The 22,315-nt window shown below is 40.5% G+C and overlaps 1 protein-coding gene across 2 annotated transcripts; it reads right to left on the bottom strand.

Moving 5' to 3' along the window:
• Nucleotides 1-1,990: 1,990 nt before the first annotated feature.
• SASS6 (SAS-6 centriolar assembly protein) lies at nt 1,991-22,315 on the bottom strand. 2 transcript variants are annotated; one of them, XM_015413355.1, is made up of 17 exons: nt 22,218-22,315; nt 15,338-15,398; nt 14,773-14,852; nt 11,245-11,349; nt 10,689-10,860; nt 9,933-10,010; nt 9,432-9,551; nt 9,135-9,326; nt 8,678-8,872; nt 8,022-8,111; nt 7,755-7,934; nt 6,602-6,683; nt 5,938-6,059; nt 5,009-5,132; nt 4,403-4,502; nt 2,473-2,567; nt 1,991-2,371 (listed from the first exon to the last, which is right to left on the bottom strand). In XM_015413355.1, exons 1-17 carry the CDS (start codon nt 22,283-22,285, stop codon nt 2,283-2,285), a joined length of 1,953 nt encoding a protein of 650 aa, XP_015268841.1. In that variant the 5' UTR covers nt 22,286-22,315; the 3' UTR covers nt 1,991-2,282. The 2 variants fall into 2 exon arrangements, with proteins under 2 accessions (XP_015268841.1, XP_015268840.1); XM_015413354.1 differs by having other exon boundaries at nt 4,403-4,497; nt 5,007-5,132.

Here is a 22,315-nt window from a genome sequence, read left to right on the forward strand (position 1 = left end):
GATCAAGGTCGTGTGCAGGCGCCCAACCCATGTGTGGGACTGCGCAGAGACCACGACGAAGATCTATCAGTACTAAATACATCTATTCTTAAAAGTTTGGGAAAAGGCTTGTTAAAGTTACTAAAACTAAGGAGTAAATTAGACCTATTCATTTAGGACGAGTATAAAAACAAAACATTAGGAAACTGTAGCTATACCAGATACAAAATTGGTCTAGTTCTGTTATAAATACGCATGTCTATATGCTTCACACTGTTGCTAGAGCTGGTAGGGTAGCACATGCAGTGAGTCTTGCAAGTATTTCATGGTTTCTGTTAATGACAAACTCTTCATTAAATTCTTCAGCCTTTTGTAACAAACAATTAAGTGTTTGTTTTTAAGATTTCAGTATAGACAATTCACCCTACCACCATCAGTTAGGAAAACCAATTTATTTTAAAACTTACAATGAGACCATTTATACAGATAAAAACACTGCATTCTGATTATAAACAAATGTACAAATTTTACACTGCAAAGAATGATTCAAGCCCCAAATGATTTTAGTTGTATTTACACACTTGTAAATTACAGAATCACAGCTTTGTAATAAAGGAGTCAAAACACAAACATAACTTATACCAAGTTTAACTATAATTTTAGTCCAGCCCAATTACTAACCCAAAAGACCAGAATATAAACATTTTAAATTCCTCTTCTACCCTGCTGTGTCATTTAAAAGTAAAATTCAAAGTACACCTAATAAGATATTGATCTAACTTTATGACAGACCTTAAATGTTCATACCAGTTCTATCTGAATAGAACAGGGAGGATAACAAAGTTAATCGATCCCCTGGTGCAACGGATGGGATTTGTGAAGAATATAGACCAAGAATGACCCAGCTGCACTTGAAACAGCTCAAGTCCTGCTGATTTCAAAGAGCAAATTAAGTGAGCTTCATAAACCTCTCTCCCACTGATTTCAACAGTAATTCAAAGTACTTAATTTTGACTGAATCATGTTCTCAATGCCTATTCATTTCAATGGGCCTTGTCTACAAGGTTGTTCCTGGGGGAAGGCACTCCATAGAATTGCGACGTGTATAGTGGCATGATTGTCAATGGCTTTTAACTGGCTTCCAAATATTTTACAACTTTTTAAAGCTATTATAATTCTAATGCTATAAACTGAAAGTGTTTGAAAAGCAGCCGTAGAATTACATTTTCCAGCTGTTTCAATTAAAATGCTGGACTGTAGCTTGACATGGACTGGTTCAATAATATGATAAATATACCCTTAGTATTACAACAGATAATTTAGTTTTCCAAACAGGGGAAAAGTTTTACTTTCAATATACATTTTAAAATTAAATGCTATAAAAATCTGTAATAGTGTTCTGCATGATGGAGCTAAACTAAGTTCAGCAGCACATACAAACCATGTCAAGAAAAACTGGCAAGAAATCTAGTATGCATTCAGTACAGTGAGGCCTCAATTCTGTGGTGCCCAGTTCTGATGAGATGATGCTGTAAGTCTGATGAGAACTGGCACCCCACTTGCTTATTTTGATGTCAAATGAACTGCAAAGTAGTTGTGGCCATTCACATCAGACTTTTGATACTACTGCAATGTTAAATCACACATTAACTGAATGTTCCACCTAAAACGAGTGGCCAAACAATGTATACTTAGCTCCAATCTAAAAGGATTTCTTAGATACTGAACCTTCACTTAGGACAAACCTTAAGCATGTTAATTTATCTACAAGGTTAGACATATTTATAATATCTTTGCGGTTAGGGATGATGTAAATAGCACCACCACACAGTTAATGGGTTTGACTTCCACAGGCTTACCATGAAGTGGCACCATTTCTGCAATCCCACAAACCCACAGAAATATTGCTAGTTTTCCTAAACTTACAGTAAGGAAAGCTCTTTTCAAATCATCAACGATACATCAACCTTGGGAGAGAAAAGTGAATCCTTAGTGACTGGTGTCCCTTTAATAATAAATATTCATAACATGTTTTTCTGTACTGATGACATGGACAATTAGTAAATAACCAGTTTTAGCCTTACACACATTAAAAGTCCTTGTGGGCAAGTTTATATTGTCCATATAAAATATGATACTTAAAAAATAAGAGGAATATTAGCTTTCACATTAGAATGCACCCTGAAATTGATACGCCATTCACTGTTCCCTTTAATTCATTTACTGTTCCCTAGTAAACAAATGATAACAATAAAATCCACAACTCCTGATAAATATATTGCCCATAATGAATATGTTGCTTGCTATCCGGGAAAGTATGCAGAGGCTATAGAAGGTAGTGTGGATTTGGATGGTATGTGTGTCTTTTTCAATGCGGATGACTTTACATGACCTGTTAACAAGGAAAGAAAGTATGTCCCATATTAACATATTTAAGAGATCTTTAGAGCAATTTGAACGTTTTAAATTAAATGCATATGCTTGCTTTCCTACCTGCATTGTGAAGTGCATTTTGGCTGAGGCCACGCAAGGGGATGCTTTCTTCCCGTTTCTTCAGATACTTGGCTTCCAATCCTAAATTTTCACCACTAGTCAAAAGAAGAACAGATGTCATGATTTTCAGTTTGTCTACCCTGAGCTTGCTTCAAGGCTCATTAATTTGACTTATTCATAGGATTTAGGATTTAAGCCTTCTATTATAAATGTCTACTTCCTTTAGCAAGAAACTGATTCCCCCAAACCCACACATTTTGAAAACAGGTAGCTTTTTGATTATCCCCAGAGCAAACATCAAAGCAAAGGGTTGTCTTCAAATTCTAGAAATACATCAGCAAGATTCACAAAGGACTGCGCACACTGAGGTCTGGTGCAACATCATGGGTTAATGGCAGGCTCTAGTGCAAAGAATTAATCAAGGTTGAAAAACATAGCAGGTTCCATTTCTACACTACTGAGCTTTGTCTAACCTAATGACATCTGGTTGGAGCCCACTGATTCATTCCACTAATGCAAGCAGCCTTTCTTCTGGCACAAAAGGCCCCTCCATCGTCTAGTGCCAGTCACTGTAAGGCACCACCATTAGCAGAATGGATCCACAGGTCCCATCATATGCTGTGATCCATCAGCAAAACTCTTTGCACACATCAGGTCTATAAGCTTCTGGCCACCAAGCATGACTACAAAACCAAGGAACTGATAAGCACCTGATTTTGCATTCATAATTTCACCCAAAAAAACATAGTGGGGCATTTTTCAAAATCTGCAAATTTTGAAATAGGAACACAGTTTCACTGTAAAGTTTGCATCAATTCCTTCTGTAACAGAGGTTTTGTCTAGAATACAGCTTTCCCAAACAGAAAAGTTCTTCAAGTGTCATAGTTAAAAGTCCAAGGAGACAATATTACTCATGTCCACCCAAGCAAAAAATCTTTGGGAATTCACTTTATATAGACCACTGTAATGCTGGAATCTGAATTCATACAACTAGCTCTGCATATCAAGGAGTATTTGGGTGTATTTCTCACTCAAGCAACAACCCTTGATTCTCAATACACCCCAAAACAGCAGCTTCCTCAGTTGCACCACAAAAATGTCTGTGAGCAACATGGAATATAGAACAATGACTACAAAAAACTCAGTATGTGCACAGATGCTTAGATTTCAATCAGCTTGCAATGGAGTCTGATTTCCCACTTTATACTAATTGTCTGGGTAAGGTCACTTCCACACACAAGGAATTTAATCAAGGAGACTGGACACAGCCATTAATAAATTATTGAATTATTTGTCTGTCTTGTTCACAGAGTTCTAAGAATGAGAATGGATCATTTTCTTAAAAAACTGCCGCTACTGTTACTGTGTATTTGGAAAAACACATTCAATTAATAAAGCTGTTAAACAATAGAACTGATTGATGAATACATTAGAGATATCAATATTTGAGTTCAGACTTGATATGTCAGACTCTTGCAGCAATCAGAACCAACAACTCGCTTCTTCAGAAGGAAAGTTTATTGATACAGTATTGGCAGAGAATCTCTACTTCAGGTTCTGTGTTAAGACTAAAGCAAAAAGCGCAGGGCGAACGGATATACCATGTTCAAAGGGGTCACTGAGCAGCACAGAGTCAATCAGGAGGAAAAAGGGACCCCGCCAGAATGTAACAGTCCCGCTTTCCCAGAGATGGTGTTACAGCTAGGCATCCAAGGTCAGGCACATAAAACATATAGATAAGGGAACATCACCAAGATGACCAGAGAAATGAAAGTGAACAATCCAAGCTTCCCCCTCCCTACCAGCCGCTATGGCAGCTAGCTGACAGTAACTGTAATATCCAATTTCACACCAAAAATGTAAGTACAGTAAAACTTACTTAACAACAATCAAGAAGAACATAATCCACAAGTTTAACTAAAACACTCACTTTTCTTTATTTGTTGAATGAGTAGTCACAACAGGAAGTCCTGGCTGTGTTTCTGAACGTTGGTTGTTTTCTGAAAGTGGCATATTGAAATGAACCTGTTGCGACAGTGTAAATTTCACACATTATTTTGGAAGTATCCTTTGGTCATATATTAACTAACCCTGAAGAGATTATTCTTAAATATAATGTTAACAAAATGGTGCCTTGCGGGCAGAGTGGACTAACACAGTTTTAAAAATCAAGAAAAGACCCATTTAAATTAATTTTCCCACTTGTACCTCACATACCTGCTGACCTAGTGCATCACACAATTGCTTGGATGTCATAATTAAAGCTTTCTTATATACTAAATAGAGGCTGCATGCTGGGCAAGTCAAATTTTTGCTCATGCAGCCTTACTTGCGTTTTGCATGGAAACATTTTTTTTAATATGCAAGGACTGAACACCATGTTTTCTCCTGCTCACTTAACCTGAATTACAACCACTGTAAATGCAGCATGCTTCATGGGTAGGCAGACTATCTGAGGGCATAGCAACCCTAAAGCTAATCAGAAAAGACTCAAAAGAGTATAAAGGTAGGCATAAAAAGATTTAGATGCTTGCCTTTGCTCCGGAAGCTTGCTGACTGGCACTTTTGACAGGTGCTGTATCTGGGAAGCTTTGGAAAGCTAGCAATGGGGAAATAGGATAGCCAAATCCTGAGTTCAGAAAAGGGATTCTGCTGTCAATCTGTAGAACATAATGATACTTGTAAAGCCAAACCAGTGACAGCACAAAAGCAATTCCCAAGATGTTTTCATGCCTTTTTTGGCCTCTAAACCCCAAGAACCCCAAGAACACTGGAAATTCATCAACAAGTATTTATCACGCATATAGCACACCTCAATAACGTAGTCCTGGACAATCTTTATTCAGTACGTTTTTATTTGCTTGAAACCAAGGCTCCCCTACTTGTGATGAGACTGGGAGTGGATCTTAGGTCACACACTTCCCATCCATCCTCAGCATGTGTAAGAGATTACCATCTGTAAACTGGGAGAGCAAAATCTGTAAACTGGGAGAGCAGAAGTCCACTCCTGTCACTCTGTCACTGTGCATGTGACAGAAAATTATAACCTAACCAAGGCCCAAATGTCACTCAGGGCATGTGCACAAAATATACATTCCTGCATGCCTGTTTTCTAAGAACCAAGCCTAACTGATTTGGTGGGACTTGCTCCTAAGTAACTAGCCTGCAGCCTTGCAATCACAATCAGCCATGTTTGGTGGTGGTGGAAAGTACCATCAAGGCATAGCTGACTTATGGCGACCCTGTAGGGTTTTCAAGGCAAGAGTCGTTCAGAGGTGGCTTGCCATTGCTTGACTCCGTGTCCTGACCCTGAGATTTTCCTTGGAGGTCTCCCATCCAAATACTAGCCAGGGCCGACCCTGCTAAGATTTTAAGATCTGATGAGATCGGGCTAGCCTGGGATATCCAGGTTAGAGTTCAGCCAAGTTTACAGACATACTAACATTAACATGTCAGTAACATTACCATATTGTGAGGTGAAATGCCAGTTCTTGTAGTAGAATTACTAGGAGGAGTAGATGTTCCTAATACTTCTTGCTTCTTTGTCATCTGAATTTCATTCAGCTGCTTGTTTAGCCACGTGATAACTACACAGAGAAATACCAGACAAGCATTTTGCTTCTCAGTTCCTTTTATTTCTATTTCACATCTAAACTGTAGTTTAAGTATCTGCTTGGGAAACCATATGAGAAGAATTTTTTGCATGCTGAATTAAAGACTGGCAAGCCTAGTATTACAGCTGCCTAACAGAGTTCTCACCCCATTAAGGCTTACATACAAGGGATGAATAGCGAGGAATCACACACCAGATACTCCAGGGGTTGTTTGTTAGAAGTAAAGCCCAATGAACTTGCAGAGCAGAGAGAAGGAAACCACAGCTATCTATTATTACAATCACTGCCAAATTTTGGTGGCAGAGAGAGAAGCAAGAATGGCATCTAACAGAGGGTCAAAAGTGACCTAAAAAGAAATACAAGAAAAAGAGAACGATATTTACAGAAAGCATTAATAAGCACACAATGCCCAGCTCCTAAGTGAAGTAATCTCTCAGACAGTAAGCTTGATTAGAAAGATTCAGAAGAGTCTATAGGATGCCACATACACTGGCCACTACATCTCATACAATTACCATTTTCATTTGTTTTAAGAAGATGCTTGCTTTCTTCCAGCTTCTGTACTGTGGTTTCCAATTGTTCCTGCAACTTGCACACCTGAAATATTTGCACATTAATTATCCATATTAATTTACTTACATTAAACTATTCTACTGGTGGCAACACCAAAACTGAATTAGTTAAAAACCAAGCAGACTGGATGCCATAGTATGCTCAAATTAAGGGTATACCCTTTTGTTGAAATCTGCCACCATCACTAAAGCCAAATATAGATGATCCTACTTATCAAGTGTAATGAGGTATGGGGGGGGGGAGAATCAAGCTAAACATTGCTTTAGATTGGGGTCCTCAAAGTGGTATCAGTGGGTGCCATGGACACTTTTTTAGGCACCTGCCAAGTGTTTGTGGAAAGTTAAAGGGACCAGGTGGGGCTTTTGCCCAGCAAGTCTTCTGATTGGCTCTGCAAATCTTTTAAAATGTTGCTTTGGCAGCAACTGCCATCGTAGCACAAGGATCTTTACTATGAGACTGAAGGTAAACTGGGGCAGCCATTCTGTGGCTGGCTCCGCTTCCTGTGGCAGCCACTTTTGTGCCTGCGCCCAACCACAGTGTCAGAATTCCAAAGGTGCCCGCAGGCTTAAAAAGGCTGGCAACCCCTGCTCTAGATCATGTACCTGTTGAGAATCCAACTGTAACAGGCTGCATTCATGAAGCTGTTCTACTTATGGCAGGGTTTCCTTTGATGCAAGAAGAGGAGATTGGATTTATACCCCGCCCTTCACTACCCAAAGGAGTCTCAGAGCAGCTTACAATCTCCTTTCCCTTCCCCTCCCCACAACAGACACCCTATGAGGTAGTTGAGGCTGAGAGAGCTCTGACAGAAACTGCTCTTTTTCAAGAACAGGTCTTATCAGAACTATGGCTTGCCCAAGGTCATCCAACAGGTGCAAGTGGAGGAGTGGGGAATCAAACCCGGTTCTCCCAGATTAGAGTCCATGCACTTAACCACTACACCAAACTGGCTTTCTGCCAAAGGAAAATGCTGCCATTTGTGGAACAGCTCCACCAGATCTAACCCATAGATGGTATTTATACAAACTGCTTCAAGTATAAATCCAACAAGCCCCAGTTCAAGCACTTCCTTGATATATCTGAATTTTAACTTACCTCTTGCTCTTTTTCTCGAAGAGAACTTTCTGCCTCCTGCAGTTCCTTTTGCTCCTTCTGCAGTTTTTCTTCTCTTTCAGCCAAGAGTTTTTCTTGCTGAATTGTTACCGTATTTTTCAGCTTCAATTTACTCATTAGAGTTTTTACATCTCCTTGCAATTTCTTTATAATTTCATTAGCCTAAAAAAACAATATTATGCTTTAGAATTTTAAGACCACAGAAAATCAAAGACTCATCATCAAGGATGAATGTACGTTTGAACAAACCTTAAGGAGTTCAGCTGATAATGACTTCAATGTTGCTTCTAGTTTTCCTATTTGAATTTGTTTCTTTTCTGTATTTTCTTCTAAAATTGCCTTTTTTAAACAAAAGGGGGGGAGTCTTATTAGAGGATCTTTTTTTTTGCACAGAAATAAATAATCAAAGCCTATGTTTCATATTGGTCAATCAACCTCAAAATATACCAAAATACATTCACTTACAATCCCATAATTTGCAACAGTAGCAATTCAACTAAAGCTGCCCTCCCCTAAAAACATGTGTTCACTACAATAATCTCCAAAGTTTAATAAAAACATATGGAACGCAGTATGGTTGGACTTTTAGAACCTTGACCACAGTCCAGAGTCATCTAGTTAGTTCATACTGCCCAGCCACAAGTTGAACTTGTCTGCCTCAAAATTCATGTGATCCATGCTTTGGGTAAACTGCTTTTGAAATTTGAGAGGAACTGCAAAACTAAATTTAGATTAAATGAGGGTATAGTTCAAGTAAGAAAAGTCATGCCACACAGGACACACTCAAATCCTGAAACATGCCTGCAATTGCTCTTGGGATCCTGTGTTCTTTAATTAATTTCCCCCCAATATTTAAGCTCTGTTACTGCTTTACTTCAAGCTAAGTAAATTTAGAGACTGAGAACCTTTTGCTCATGAGTTGCATCCAATACTTCTTTTGTCCTCATAACAAGCTGGTCCTTGTCTTTGATCTCCTGCTCCAAAACAGCCACTCGTGTCTGCAGCTGATTAACTTGTTTCTCCTTTTCATGGCATTCTGCATCTAGAGTAGCATTCTCTCGACGCAGTGAGAGAACTTCCTGCTTTGTTCTTTGGCACTCCTAGCATGTTGGAAAAATATATTTGAAATACTCTTACCAAAAAAAGTTATAGTCATTTAGGCATTGTTTTAAAGAAGTCTTCTATATGAAAAGTAATACAGTTTTAAAATAGAATGTCTAATCTACAATACAGAATTACCATCATTTGGAATATTAACTACATTTTCAATTGGTCATATTATGTATGACTAGAGGCTGTAGATATAATTAAGTCTGTGCTAATATAGATACATATAAATCTCAGTAAACAAACAATTCATACATCTTCTATGCTGGACAGTTTTGCTTTAAGTTCTCTGACAGCAGAATCGCCTCTGTATCTCCTTTCTGTTAGATCCTTATTGGTAATCTCCAGTTCCTTCAGCCTGTTTTGCAGCTCCTGGACTGTTTTCTGATGCAAACTTTCAAGTTCTTTCTTCTGTTGCTCGTATTGCTGTTGATACTGTGCTTGCATCTGCAGTGCAAAACAATTCAGATGGAGGGGGAAAAACAAGCAATTTAATGGATTACAATATTTGTACAGTTTCTACTAGATGTACATAGCCTTTTGTTTACACACCTGTAGACACTTCTCCTTCTCATTAGTCAATTCCTGAGTATGTCTGTTGGTTAAGGATGCTGTATTTGATGTCCATTCATTTCTTAACTTGTCCAATTCCCTGCTCTTTTCTGACAAGTTCTGAGAAAATAAAGATTTGCATGTTAGATTCTCAAGTATGCCAGAAATCTTCAATATTATTCCAATGCTTTACTAGATTATAATGGACAGGGCTTGCTTTAATTGAGAACATATCTCAAAGAGATAGTTCTATTAACCATTTCCCAACTTTGCACCTGCCTCCCAGAAAAATCACAGATGAGCCTACATCTAATGAAGTATGATTGTGACTACAAAATTTATTCCACAATAAAGTTATTAATCTCAAAGATGCTACGAGACTTAAAATGCTCTTCATAAGCATCAAAGTGCTTATGTGGAGGAAAGGGTAAAACAGCTGTGATTTTTCCTGGAGGCAGGTGCAATGTTGGGAAATGGCCCATGTTGAAACACTGCTGTTACCTGCTGGGTATAGCTGAGCTGCCGAGTAAGATCCTCTTCTGTCTTCCGAAGTCTTTGTTCCAGCAGCAGCTTTTCTTCCTATAAACAATTGAGAATTCATGTTAGTACAAATCAATTCAAGTTTTGGAAAATCATTAACCAAGCCATTGTCTTGCATATTAGTTACAAACATACATTCCCAATATGGAAGTTATAGAAGTTGGGTTAGTTAAGTTCTGGAGTCCCTTCTCTTTCCATCATTCTGAAAAAATGCACTGGTTAATTCTAAGAGTATGAACAACTTAGGCAGGGGTTATCTTATCACTCTCCTAACTTTAAAAGGGAAATCTAAAGCACAATATCAACAAAAGAAGAGGAAAAGAAGAGATTGGATTTATACCCTGCCCTTCACTACCTGAAGGAGTCTCAGAGTGGCTTACAATCCCTTCCCCTCCCCACAACAGACACCCTGTGAGGTAGGTGGGCATAAGACAGCTCTCTCAAGAATTGCCCTTGAGAGAACAGCTCTGAAAGAACTTATGACTGACCTAAGGTCATACCAACAGCTGCATGTGGAGGAGTGGGGAATCAAACCCAGTTCTCCCATATTAGAGTCTGTGCTCTTACTTCTACACCAAACTTAACCACTACATCAAAGATGCAGTGGGGGAACCTACAACTTGAAATTTTAATTTCTCATTTAAATGAATGACCAACAATAGTCATTATGCAAAGAGAACACTATTCCCGAATGCACAGTTCAAATTCTTATCTTACCTTAATGCATTTCAAACAGGTTGCCAAAAACTTCTTGATATCTGTATCATTTCCCGGTAAGAATTTTAGTGATAAATGAGTAAGATGTTTAAATGGGTTTGTCTCTATCACATTTAAAAATGAAGGAGTGTGATCTAGACTAGATCCTGACGAAATCAGCTGTAGCAGAAACCTGAAGAGAATGAGATAATGCATTACAAAGCATGAACTAGGTAAGCCTGAACAGCATACCTCCATATGGAAGTACAGGCTGATAAAGAGACATTACTATGACTTTGTATTTTTCTCATTGCCACTGCAGTTGTCAACTCAGCATAGTGGCAACAAGGCTTCCACAAGGTAGAAGGGCAAAAGGGATTAAGACAACTGCACTATAATCGTAATCTAGCTACTACATACAGATTGCAAAGCAAAACAGAACAAACAGGACCATGCTTTCTACTTAATACTGTTTACTTTACACCTTAAATGAAATTATAGACTAGTAAAGGCTTTACGCTATGGTGATACAATATTTCCTTGGATAATCGTTTTCCTCTCTGTATTCTTCACTCACCTTGGAATATCTTTATTTTGTTCTTCTATACACTGCTGAAGAAGATCAATAAACCTCTGAGGAAAGGCAGAAAAGTCTACCAGAAGACTCTGCTGAAGTTTTAAGCTACATATACAAGGGGAAAAATATAAATATTTATATAAAATATAAATATCTATATATATATATTCTATTGATGCTGCCAAATAAACCTACTAGTAGTTTTTAAAAGCACAGAAGTACTGGCATGACTACGGCCTTAAGCAGAAACAGAGAGACATATTTTAATCACCTTTTTGAACACAATCAGATAGTTCAGTTTACTACTGTACCACTACGTAATGATACCCCTTCCCCATGCTGGCATTAACTTTATTATTTAAACACTGACATATTAAAAACCCATTAGCAAGCCAACTTCATTGATCCACAGTGGCTGACTACTCCACCACTTGCTCCATTATCACAACCAGATCTGAGGAGAGCTATTGCTTTGTTTAATGATTTCTGGGGATCTGCTAAGGAGACCGATATTACAACTTGTGCAGAGGTCAGATCATTACTTGCTGAAAGCAAAAGTTGTGATACCTCCCTCCCTCCGTAAGGGCAGGGGAACAATTAGGATGGTCTGACCCAAGACTCTCTTTCAATGGACCTGAGTCAGCCGGTAGTTAAAGACTGGAACTTGAGTTAAAGGCATCAGGGGCAACCTCTTGCCCAAGTTGTACAGACAGTTTCAGGTTAATTTCCCTGATCCATGTCAACAGAGTAGCTGGGGCTTCCTACATACTGGAGCCTTGTTGGTCCCAGCTATTAAAATCAAGAAAGTGGAAACTCCTATTTGGGGAAGATTAACAATGTGCTCCTTTTACCGGGGGGGGGGGTGTCCTTCAAAGCTGTGTAAAAGGCATGTGGACAACTATCGACCTCTGTCCAATCACTTATTTCTGGGCAGGGTGACTGAGTAGGTTGCAGCAGCTGTGAATGTTTTGAGCCAGTATCTTCAGGCCATGCTCAAGTGGCTGATGGTAAACAAACTGAACCTTAATCCAGGCAAGAACAAGGGGATGGTGGTTGGGAAGGAAGAGTGTTGGCTGATACTGACTTACTGACAAAGATGGAGTTAAGCTTTCCTTAGTAGATCAAGTTAAGAACCTGGTGACGCTCTTGGATAAACAGGTTGGCACTGTTGCTAGGAGTACTGTTTTTCAATTAGGTCTAGTTTCCAAGTGGCACCTTATTTAGACTCTACTGTCCTAACCACACTGACCCACAGTACCATAACCTTCAGACTAGACTACTCTAACATCTGCTATGCTAGGGTGCCTTTGAAGATATATCAGGAGTGAAGCATTAGCCCCAGTTACATATTTGAAAGCGGAGTATCTTGCAAGCGAAATGAATGTGGTCTCTAGGTCCTATTCCGTGTACATCAAAAAGAATAATCTGCCTGGGGAAATAGTGGCTAGATTCTCTAAGCGACACGTGAGGGATTCTATCCTGAAAGCAACTACAGGAATACCCTTGAAAATCGGGAACAACACTATCAGGATTCTAAAAGACATTCCATTCAAAATAAGGCAAAAGAGAAAGAAATGTAAAGATTTAATCCTTTTTCTTCAAACAGCATTGTCTACAGATGGTTAATTCCAGAAGGAGTCATTTTAAAACTACAAGATAAAAAAGAAAAGATTGACTCTGTTTCCAAAGCACGTGAGTTCCTGAGAGTGCAACTGGGAGAGCCAGCCGAGGTACGGAAGGAAGAAGATGACAGAAAATCCAGTGGCAAATTGGACTCGGGGTCTTCCGATGAGGACTCTCTTTCTGATAAGGGGGCGGCTGCCCCCAAGCATACATATAAATTGAGGATCAGAAAAGATAAGACAAAATGAAGGCTGAAGGACTCTGAAGTGTGCCTTTAAACTTTAGTTTTATTGTGGGATGCTCTGGGGGTTCTCTTGAATGGTTAAAACTTTGGATAAAAAGATTTTTTAAAATTCCATAGACAACTATGTTCAAAGTAATATTAGCAATTTTACATTTATACAAGCTGTTGTGATGATCTCCTATTCTTGGGGTTTTAGTTAGTTGTGGTTTTCTTTCCTTTCTCCCTAGATGTAGTTACTCCTTCCCAATTTTTCGTTTTCGTTTGTAGTATATAAAAAAATGCAATAAAAAAATCCCCTCCGGGGACCAAAAAAAAAAGAAGAAGAAGAAGAAGAAGAAGATATATCAGAAGATATATCAACTGGTACAAAGATTCCTGTCTCAGATTAGCCACTTGGAATATATAACTCCAGCACTCCATCAAGAGCTCTGATACCTTAATTGCTTCTGGACCCAATTCACAGTCTAGTTATTACCTTGAAAGCCCTTTATGGCCTAGGACCATTATACATATCAAACCTGGTTTACTCCTATGCAGGCCCATAATGAGGATTTTGTAGCTTGTGGGGTACATTTTCTTCTAGTGGCTGAAGTTCTCAATGAATAGGAAAACCCTTTTTCTGCCTTAAGCAAATATAACTCTTTCACCACCACCAGTCCACCTGTCAATTTTGCTTCTTCCTCAGAGGTTTTTCCCTCTGTGTTATACACAAAGGGAAGATATTTTTGCTCCCTTTCATTGTATGGAAGAGAAAGGAAGGCATCATCAAGGACAATGAAGGAACCAAACTGTACCCTACCTTTATCCATTCATTCTGAAGACCTACTTCCCCAGTTAGCCCACAGCTGTTAGAACTGGGTCATCCCAGTTGGCTCTGCCCTGTGTTTAAATAACAGGGACTGATAGGGTGGCCAACCTCCAGGTGGAGTCTGGAAATCTCCAGAATTACAAGTGATCTCCGGACTAAAGATGGTCCCCTGGAGAAAATGGCTGCTTTGATGGGTAGACCCAATGGCATTATAACCCACTGAGGTCCTTCCCCTCTCTGCTCCACGTTTACAGCTGTTTTTTTTACCCTGAATAAAACACTGCTGATCTTAAATATGGGTGTCTCTCTCTCTCTGGCATGCACTCTCTGGCTCCCCCCCCCCCAAGTGTGCAGCACACAAAAGCTTATACCTGGCTTCTTCTCTCAGTGGGGTTCTTTAGAAAGGGTTTTCAAGGGGAAATCTTGTGGGGCTGTCCCTTTAAGAAGGGGGCAGAGCCCCGAATAACCCCACCGTAGCTACGGGCCTGCTCCTATGTGCAAACTGCACTTATCAGACAGCCTTCTCCTCATGGTTCCCTCTCTCATGGCTGTCCATTGGACAAAAGTCACATTATGGTCTTTCATTGTGCCATGACCATTCTTTCAGAACAGTTTACCAGAAAAGAAGAGGACACTTTCACCTTCTGGATTCAGAAATGTATCTAAAACAGTTTCATTTCAGAGGACATTTGGTAGTAGGTAAGTTGTTTTGCGGATCTAGTGGCTGCCATAAAACACTGAAATAGTGTGACCGATTCATATTGCTAGGCCTGTTTAAATTTTTTATCTGTACTTTGAGCATATCCTTTATCCCAAACATCTCCTAATCTGCACATTTAATACGAAAACTTACCTTTGAAAATCTTCCTCAGAAATGACAAGGTTATATAGAAAAAAGGGATCACTATCCTCAGTTAGTCGAACAATCAAATCCTAAAACACAAGAGTTCAATTTTTTTAAAAAAAACTATTAAACTAGCCAGAGCAATATATTCCCTATACACTAATGCACTGAGTAACAACCTATTAAACATTTAGCAGAAGTGGCGAAAACTTCTATGTAATATATGCACAAGCTGTATCATGAAATTAAAAGAACAAATATTATCTCTGAGGGCAGTGCTCTTTCCTAACGTTCCAGAAGAGACAGCAATGATGTAGAGACCATCAAAAATAACCCTTAGGGATTGTCTATAACCAGATCACACTGCAGTTTTCTGGAGATGAGCTGAAAGTCTTCCGTAGAAGTATACTGCCTCCAAAAAGACTGTTGTTTGGCTAGGCTCTTTAGTTTGGTGGCAGCTGCCACATGAATCTACTTGCAGAAGTAAACAGGATCACATGCTGAAGCAACTACAGGAACCCTGTACAATAAAAACTAGACAAGACAAGCAAGGGACAACCCTTGAGATACAAACCTTTCTATGTATTGGATTTGAAGTTGACTGGAGCTCAATATTCACTCGAACATTTATTCGCCTGCAAAACAGACATATAACTATACTCTTGCCAAATCATTATCAGCAACTTACTCTTCATGTTACTAAACAAAATACTCTATACTTTGGCTAAGATCTACAGGATCAACTTTTTACAGGAAGAATTAAGCTAAGAACACTCTGCTACTAAAAGTAAGGACATCTAAAGTATTTAAATTACGCTGGATAGTTCTCTCAGCATTATGTTGTAAGGTCTAATTGTTCAAATTTGGAATAACACAAAATAGGTTTAGATAATAAGTACACTTCTATGTGCAGTGACTTGTAATTCCTACATGCCACTTTTAAACGTTACAACCATGTGTACTTCATGCAATTATCAGGATTTAACACTGATCTTAAAAACAGATTGTAAATATCGGAACAGATCAAACTTAGCCCTCTTGCAAATAGAAGGCACTTCCAATTCGTTTGTTCTTTGAGAGAGGCTAGAATCTTGGACTATCATCAGTTATAACAATCCAAGAGACTCAAGTCTCTGACACAGAGAATCACAACTGATCTGTGATACCAGCCATCTCTTTTCTCAGCTCCTCCCTCTTTCCCCTCCCTTTCTGTAATTTTCTGTGTAACAATGAGGAAAATTATTTTCTTTCTTTCTACTACATCTGAGGAAGTGAGCTACAACTCATACTGGAATAAATATTGTGCCACTGGACTCATTCTGCTACAAAGGACTAACATGGTTACCCCACTGGAACTTCCAGTAACACAAAAGGGTAGAATCTATGATATCTGCAAATTTCCCATTCAGGCTACAGCAGCCCATGCCAAATTCTATGCCATCCCCTAGGGCCCCACTGCCTTACAGGAACGGTTTTTAGGGGGCACAGGAGACTGCAGGAGGAAATGGGGGAGTATCAGTTGCACTTAAACTTCTGCTTGAATTTCTTCAGATCCAGTAAGTTATTTATAGCGCAATCCTAAGGGGGGGCTGAAAGCACTCATAGAGCTGACTGTTCCGAACACTGGCTCATCTCCAAGACAGGCCCAGCATTGAGTTTGTGCAGGGGCGACACAAGCCATGGCCTCGCAGTACCATGGCCCCAGACATGCCATGGGGAAAAATCCCACAAAAGTTTCCTGGGAGAACTTTTTTTTGGGGGGGGGGGGTTTCAACCCAACACTGAGCTGTAAGCTTTGTCATTTGTCTGTTTCCCACCTTCGGCAGAGGACCGGGCATGTCGGTGGTTTTTTGTTTTTTTGGGTGTGTGTGTGTGTCTTGCAGCTACTCCCCTGTACATGATGAACCAGCTTGCCGGCAACCCTTTGACTCATTTCCTTGCAGGATCAGAGCCTTGAGCAGCAGCTGCAGGTGCTGCTGTGGATGGAAAGCCAGCAATCCCTAGAACTTTAACGCCTCAAGAGGAGCTTGTAGCAAACAGCCCCTCCAACATGGTGCTGCATCTGCAGAGTCTGACAAAACAACACATCCATGTGTCCGGTTGTCATAGCTACATGTATCTCTGTTTTGCTTTCCTGCAGGTGACGGATCCAACAGGGAGACCTGTGGGTGTGGCTTGTCCTGCCCCCCCCCCCCGCTCAGTCTGCTGTCCCAGCCCTCCTCTTGGAGTGGAGCGTTGCTCTTGGCGAGCCCTTCTAAGTTCCACCTGTAATGCCATCCCACTTAGACGCATGCCATGCTGCAGATCTTCAGTCCTCCTCCCCATAGCCCCATGGAGGTAGCGAATGGAGTCTACACACCTTGCCATGGTTTTCAGTTCAGTAAAGCCTGTGTTGTGCCACAATTTGGTCTCTCTCTGTTTGGTTCTGACTACATGACAGGAGCTCCGCACCCTTCCCTGCCCCACTTCCTCCCCACCCCATCCATGTCTCACCCTGAGGGCTACCCGATGACAATGATGGACTATACTTTTTAAGAAGCTTAGAAGTGCTGTACCAACAACTAAAGGACTGTGAAGAGTTAATTCTTCACAGAGCCAGAGAGCCTTGAGTTAACAGGCTGCTCCAGGCAATCTAACTGGTTGGCATCAGCTGAGCACCAAAAAGGGAGAGGGCTGGATGCTGAGGAAAAGTATCTCAGATTCCTGCCTTTACTTTCAAGAGATGTGTACTGAGACCCTCTACAAATAGCCCTGTCAAAAAAGGGTTTAGTGCTGACAGAGTCAGATTTCTACCTTAACTGAACACAGTCTGAATTCAGCATAAACTGAGAGCAGTTGGGACAAAGACAGGAGTACTGGGAGGACAGTTTGGCAAGGAAGTATTAGTACAGAAGACTCCCATTCAGGCCAAAGGAAAGGGGATAGATCTTCTAGAGAGAGAAGATTCCCTACCCAGACAAACAGAAAGAGTTATCTCTCAGAAATGCAGAGATCCCTGGTCTGGTGCGATTAGGAACTGCCTGTAGAGACCTCAAAAGTCAGTCAAACACTCAAGAAGACTACCGGTGTTCCAAAGAGAAGGGGTATGGAGTACTGGGAAGAGGGTACCAGGCTTCTGGGCATCAAAAAGAGTCAGCTATTTTACAAATAAAGTGTATTAGAACCTCTCGTTAGCCTGATATATAAGAACCTGTAAAAAAAAAACCCTTGTGCTTGTAATAGTTTTACCTCAGTAATTTCAACTCCTGATTTCTCCTGACCTTTCCCTTTGATGTTAAAATGAAACCTTTTGTTATTTTTGAATTGTAAAAGTCTCTCAAGTGCCATTTTCAAGGGTTTAAGTTAAAGGGTGAAACTATCCCTTCCCTCAAATTCCTGGGCTGAACAAATTGCCAAAATTTACCTTACTGACAGGGTGGGACAGACAAGGTTTCTTCAAGGGAAGAATAAACACATTACTAGGGCTGCTCGGTCAGTGAAGGGAAATAGAAAAAGAAGGAAAATCTTACCTCTGAGGGAGGGAAGTGGACGGAGTCTGTCATACATAGCTAGGAGGGAAGGCTCCCAAGTGTCTTGGGCATCTATGTATGGTTCTGCAGGTGCCACTTGTCATAGTTCTCTGCCAAACATAGAAGGGGTGCAGCAGCACCTCCAAACCTGACTGAGCAGCAGGTCCCCTCCCTCACTTGTGGGCTACTGTGTGAAGGGGCCAGAGGGTGGTCCGGGTGAATGAGCCAGCTTGGTGTGGTGGTTGGAGTGTGAGACTTGATCTGAGAGACCCAGATTCCAATCCTCACTTGTACCATGGAAGCTCAGTGAGAGTAGCCTGGGGCCAGTTGCACACTCTCAGCCTAACCAACTTCACAGGGTTGCTGTGAGCATAAAACTGAGGAGAGGGTAATGATGGAAGCCACTTTTGGTCCCCATGAGGGAGAAAATTGGGAAATGAATAGAGTGAATGAATGAAGTTCTTAACTGTGTATCCACTCTAGGAAGGGGAGGGCTACTGTCACCCAGATGGATGCTAGACTCCAGCCCCTTGCCACATGACCCCTGATTGGTTCTGGTGACCATGTCCATCACAGTGCCACTGCCTTCACACAATACCTCCACTGACCACAGTGCCGCTAGGATCTGACTCACAGTTGTCATACCCAGTTTTTAATTCTAATGCATCTTTAAATGGCTACCATTTCCCTTAAATGACTACCATTTCCATAATTCTCATAAAAAACTAAAAAAAGTCCAAAGTGTTATTTGCATTTTCTTTCTCCTAAGCCACTTCCTTGTTAACTTGGGAACTACACAACTGCTAAATAGCCCACAAGAACGGGTTACCTAACCCTATACAAATTACTACAACAGGTATAATGGCACTTATTCCAATATATACATGACCCCAATCACCCTGAACTCAGCAGAAGTATGCATTTCAGTTTTATATGTTTCCATTAGATTTAATTAACACAAAGAACAAGCCTTGTTTGCCTGATCATATGACAACTACACCTAAACCATCACATAAGATAAGAAGTGATCACTACTCCTGTACATTTAATAACTTCGCATAAGCTTCTCATGCCTTTACAGATGATCTAAATTCTGAAATATACTTTTCCTTATCATATGGGCAACATTTTTAGATACTATAATGCCCATATATACATCTGCACTTGCTAACTGCTATGGCTTTTGGAGCTTTTAGTACAGTTGTCTAAAAATTATACATAACTGAAAGGTAATAATAGTAATAGTAGTAAAATAACCCCACATAAAAGTTCACACTTTTAAACTCTTAGTTATACAAGAGTTATAATTTTAGGACTCCACACATGTGCTGTGCCAAGCTTCGAACCCAGCCCTCTGAGTGACCTGTAGAGAGCCAGGAGACATCTAGAGCAACACTAGCAAGAAAACACACACTGAATCTGACAGATAGTGCTATACAGCCCATTGAAAGACCTCTAAAGCAGCAGTGACAGCAGCAAAGAAATGTTACTTCACTGCCACCATTGCATCAGCTAAATTCACACAACCATGCCAATTGTTTAATGTAGCTCAGCATCTCCTCGCTCTTAAATCTGAGACTTTACTGTCTCAAGAACAGACAACTAGTCATACAGTCTTGCAAAGTTTTTTGCTGATAAAACAGTACAAATACACTCTGATCTGGATGCCAGTTATAACACAGGTTAATCAGAAGAAATGCCTAATATGTCCCCAGGTCTATTCATGGACCATTTTGATCCAGTTTCCACAAAGTACGTTGACAGGATCCTGGGATCTGTGAAGGCCACAATGTGCCCTGGACCCTTGCCCATTCTACCTGCAAAAGTCATGTATGGACCACATCTACAAGCCCTTAGCATCTATCATAGATCAGTCACTAACACAGGGTATGTTCCCTTGGCCACTCAAAAAGGCAGTTATCTGTCCATTACTTTAGAAACTATGCCTACAAAAAAAAATGGTGTGGCCAATTATCATCCAGACTCTAATCTGCCCTTTCCGCAAAGTTCTATATCTCTGAATCACTGCCTATCTGCTGTGGTTAAATGGCTATGACTGAACAAACTGAAACGAAATCCTGACAAGACAGAGATAATGCTAGTTGAGAAAGCAGATATTTTAAAGGATGCTGTGCCTCCTACTTTCAGTGGGGTTCAGCTGACCCTTGCTGATTTGGTTAAGACCCTAGGAGTTTACTGGATTCAACATTAGTGTTGGAAAAACAAGTTAATGCGGCTGCAAATAATGCTTTTTTTTCTAGTCGAGAAGATTGCCGCTATTTATGACATGGTTGATCTGACCACCTGGCTCTATGCTGTGGTAACATCAAGACTAGACTGCTATTATATTCTACATAAGACTCCTCTTGAACTCAACTTAGAGATTCTGGCTGGTGCAGAATGCTGCCGATTGGTTATTATCATGAGCTAGATGGATCATGAATATTTACTGCCATTCTGGAGTCATTCTAACCAGTTACCAGATTCAATTCAACATATTGATCATCACATATAAAGCCTTTCGTGGCCTTAGTCCTGCGTATTTACAGGACCGCTTCTCCCTCTATGCTCCACCATCACAGCTTCGCTCATCTGAGCAGGGCCTTCTGCAGGTGCTACCATGCAAATGGGCAAAATCAAAAACTGCTTGTATACATGTATTCTCTGTTGTGGTCCCCTCCTTATGGAGAAGTATGCCTGATGCAAAACTAAATTATTCAGGAGGGCTTTTTTACACAGGTAATATGGCTGTAGTATAACAAAATGGTTCAGAAAGATGTTCTGGTAAAGGAATAGGGACCAATAATGATACTACTGTATATAATATGCACTGTCTGTTGCTGTATGTATGATTCTACTATGTAATTTCTGCATCATTTAACACGTTATGTTAATGCTTATGCTTTATTTCAGCTCTGTTTTCCAATTTCTGCTTGGTTTCAGATTTCTGCTATCCAAAATCTATTACATTGTTTATTGGATGCCTCATCCTGTTGGTTTTATTGACTTAGACTTGTAATATGCCTTGAGTTTCAGTGATAAAGGTGGACTATAAATAAATAAATAGATGATGATGACGATGATAATAATAATAATAATAATTTCCCACTTTTAAATGCCTTTGCAAATATTGGGGTAGAAGGGAATACAATTGTTTTAAGTAAATTAAACAAAACATGCTACCTCCTCAAACTTTACAATGTAATCTCTACAGTTACTCCAGTGTGGACTTAGATTAAGATAACTCTACATAGGATTGTAGTAGCATATCCTAATAGCCATACTTTCAACAACTACTCCTGAGAAAAAAGACCTGATCAAAACAAAACACTCACTCCTCTTTAAAGCACCCTGATAAGCTAAACGCCAATTATAGTTAATTAAGGGCTAACCAACCCTCATTGTATGTCGGGGTTCCTCAGTATCCTTTCTGTCCGGGCTCTGAAAATTTAACAGCTTGCACAACAGGCTTATATCTGACGGCGGAATTTTTGCCTGCCGTGCAGTTCTCCAAGAAACGGGGTCCTTTGGCCAAGACAAACGACAGCTTCATATAAATTCAAGGCTACTGGAGGCCGTGTCGCTATTAAAAGCAGGCAGGAAAACGGGAAAGCAGCGGCACGTCTATCAACGGGACATGTACTGGAGAGTACATACAGGAGTTGCCCTACTTTACACACCCGTCGCTTTCTAAGTGACCTTTGAAAGTTTTGGCCAGGGTTGGGTGGAGGAAAGTGACCCTTCCCCACCTCAAAGTTGCCCCACAGCCCCCTGCGGGCCCGACAGGGAACGGCCAACCGCCTGCCTTCCGGGCTGACAGGTCGCCGACTACGCCGAGAGGAGCCTTTGGGGCAGCCCCAGCGAGGGAAAAGGGGGCTCCTGTCCTTTCGTCTCAAGAGAACGAAGGCCTCAGGAGACCCTCTTTCTTCCGCGCCAGCCCCTTACCTCTCTTCGCAGCCCTGGCCCTTCACCTGCACCGGCACCAACCGGCTGAAAAGACTCTCCGACGCCATCTTACGCTTTGAGTTTGGCGCCGGATTCCC

The sequence above is a fragment of the Gekko japonicus genome, unplaced genomic scaffold (genome assembly GCF_001447785.1).
Source record: "Gekko japonicus isolate JY-2015 unplaced genomic scaffold, Gekko_japonicus_V1.1 scaffold70, whole genome shotgun sequence".
NCBI classification, from domain to species: domain Eukaryota; kingdom Metazoa; phylum Chordata; class Lepidosauria; order Squamata; family Gekkonidae; genus Gekko; species Gekko japonicus.

What these genes read in the sequence shown, in the direction of transcription:
- SASS6 (XM_015413355.1), bottom strand. Translation starts at nt 22,285, where the DNA reads ATGGCGTCGGAGAGTCTTTTCAGCCGGTTGGTGCCGGTGCAGGTGAAG. An exon ending in GCATTTCACCTCACAATATG is followed by an intron (nt 5,133 to 5,937) that starts GTAATGTTACTG and finishes TATGTTCTACAG; the next exon opens with ATTGACAGCAGAATCCCTTT. An exon ending in CATTCAACAAATAAAGAAAA is followed by an intron (nt 2,568 to 4,402) that starts GTGAGTGTTTTA and finishes TCTTTTGACTAG; the next exon opens with TGGTGAAAATTTAGGATTGG.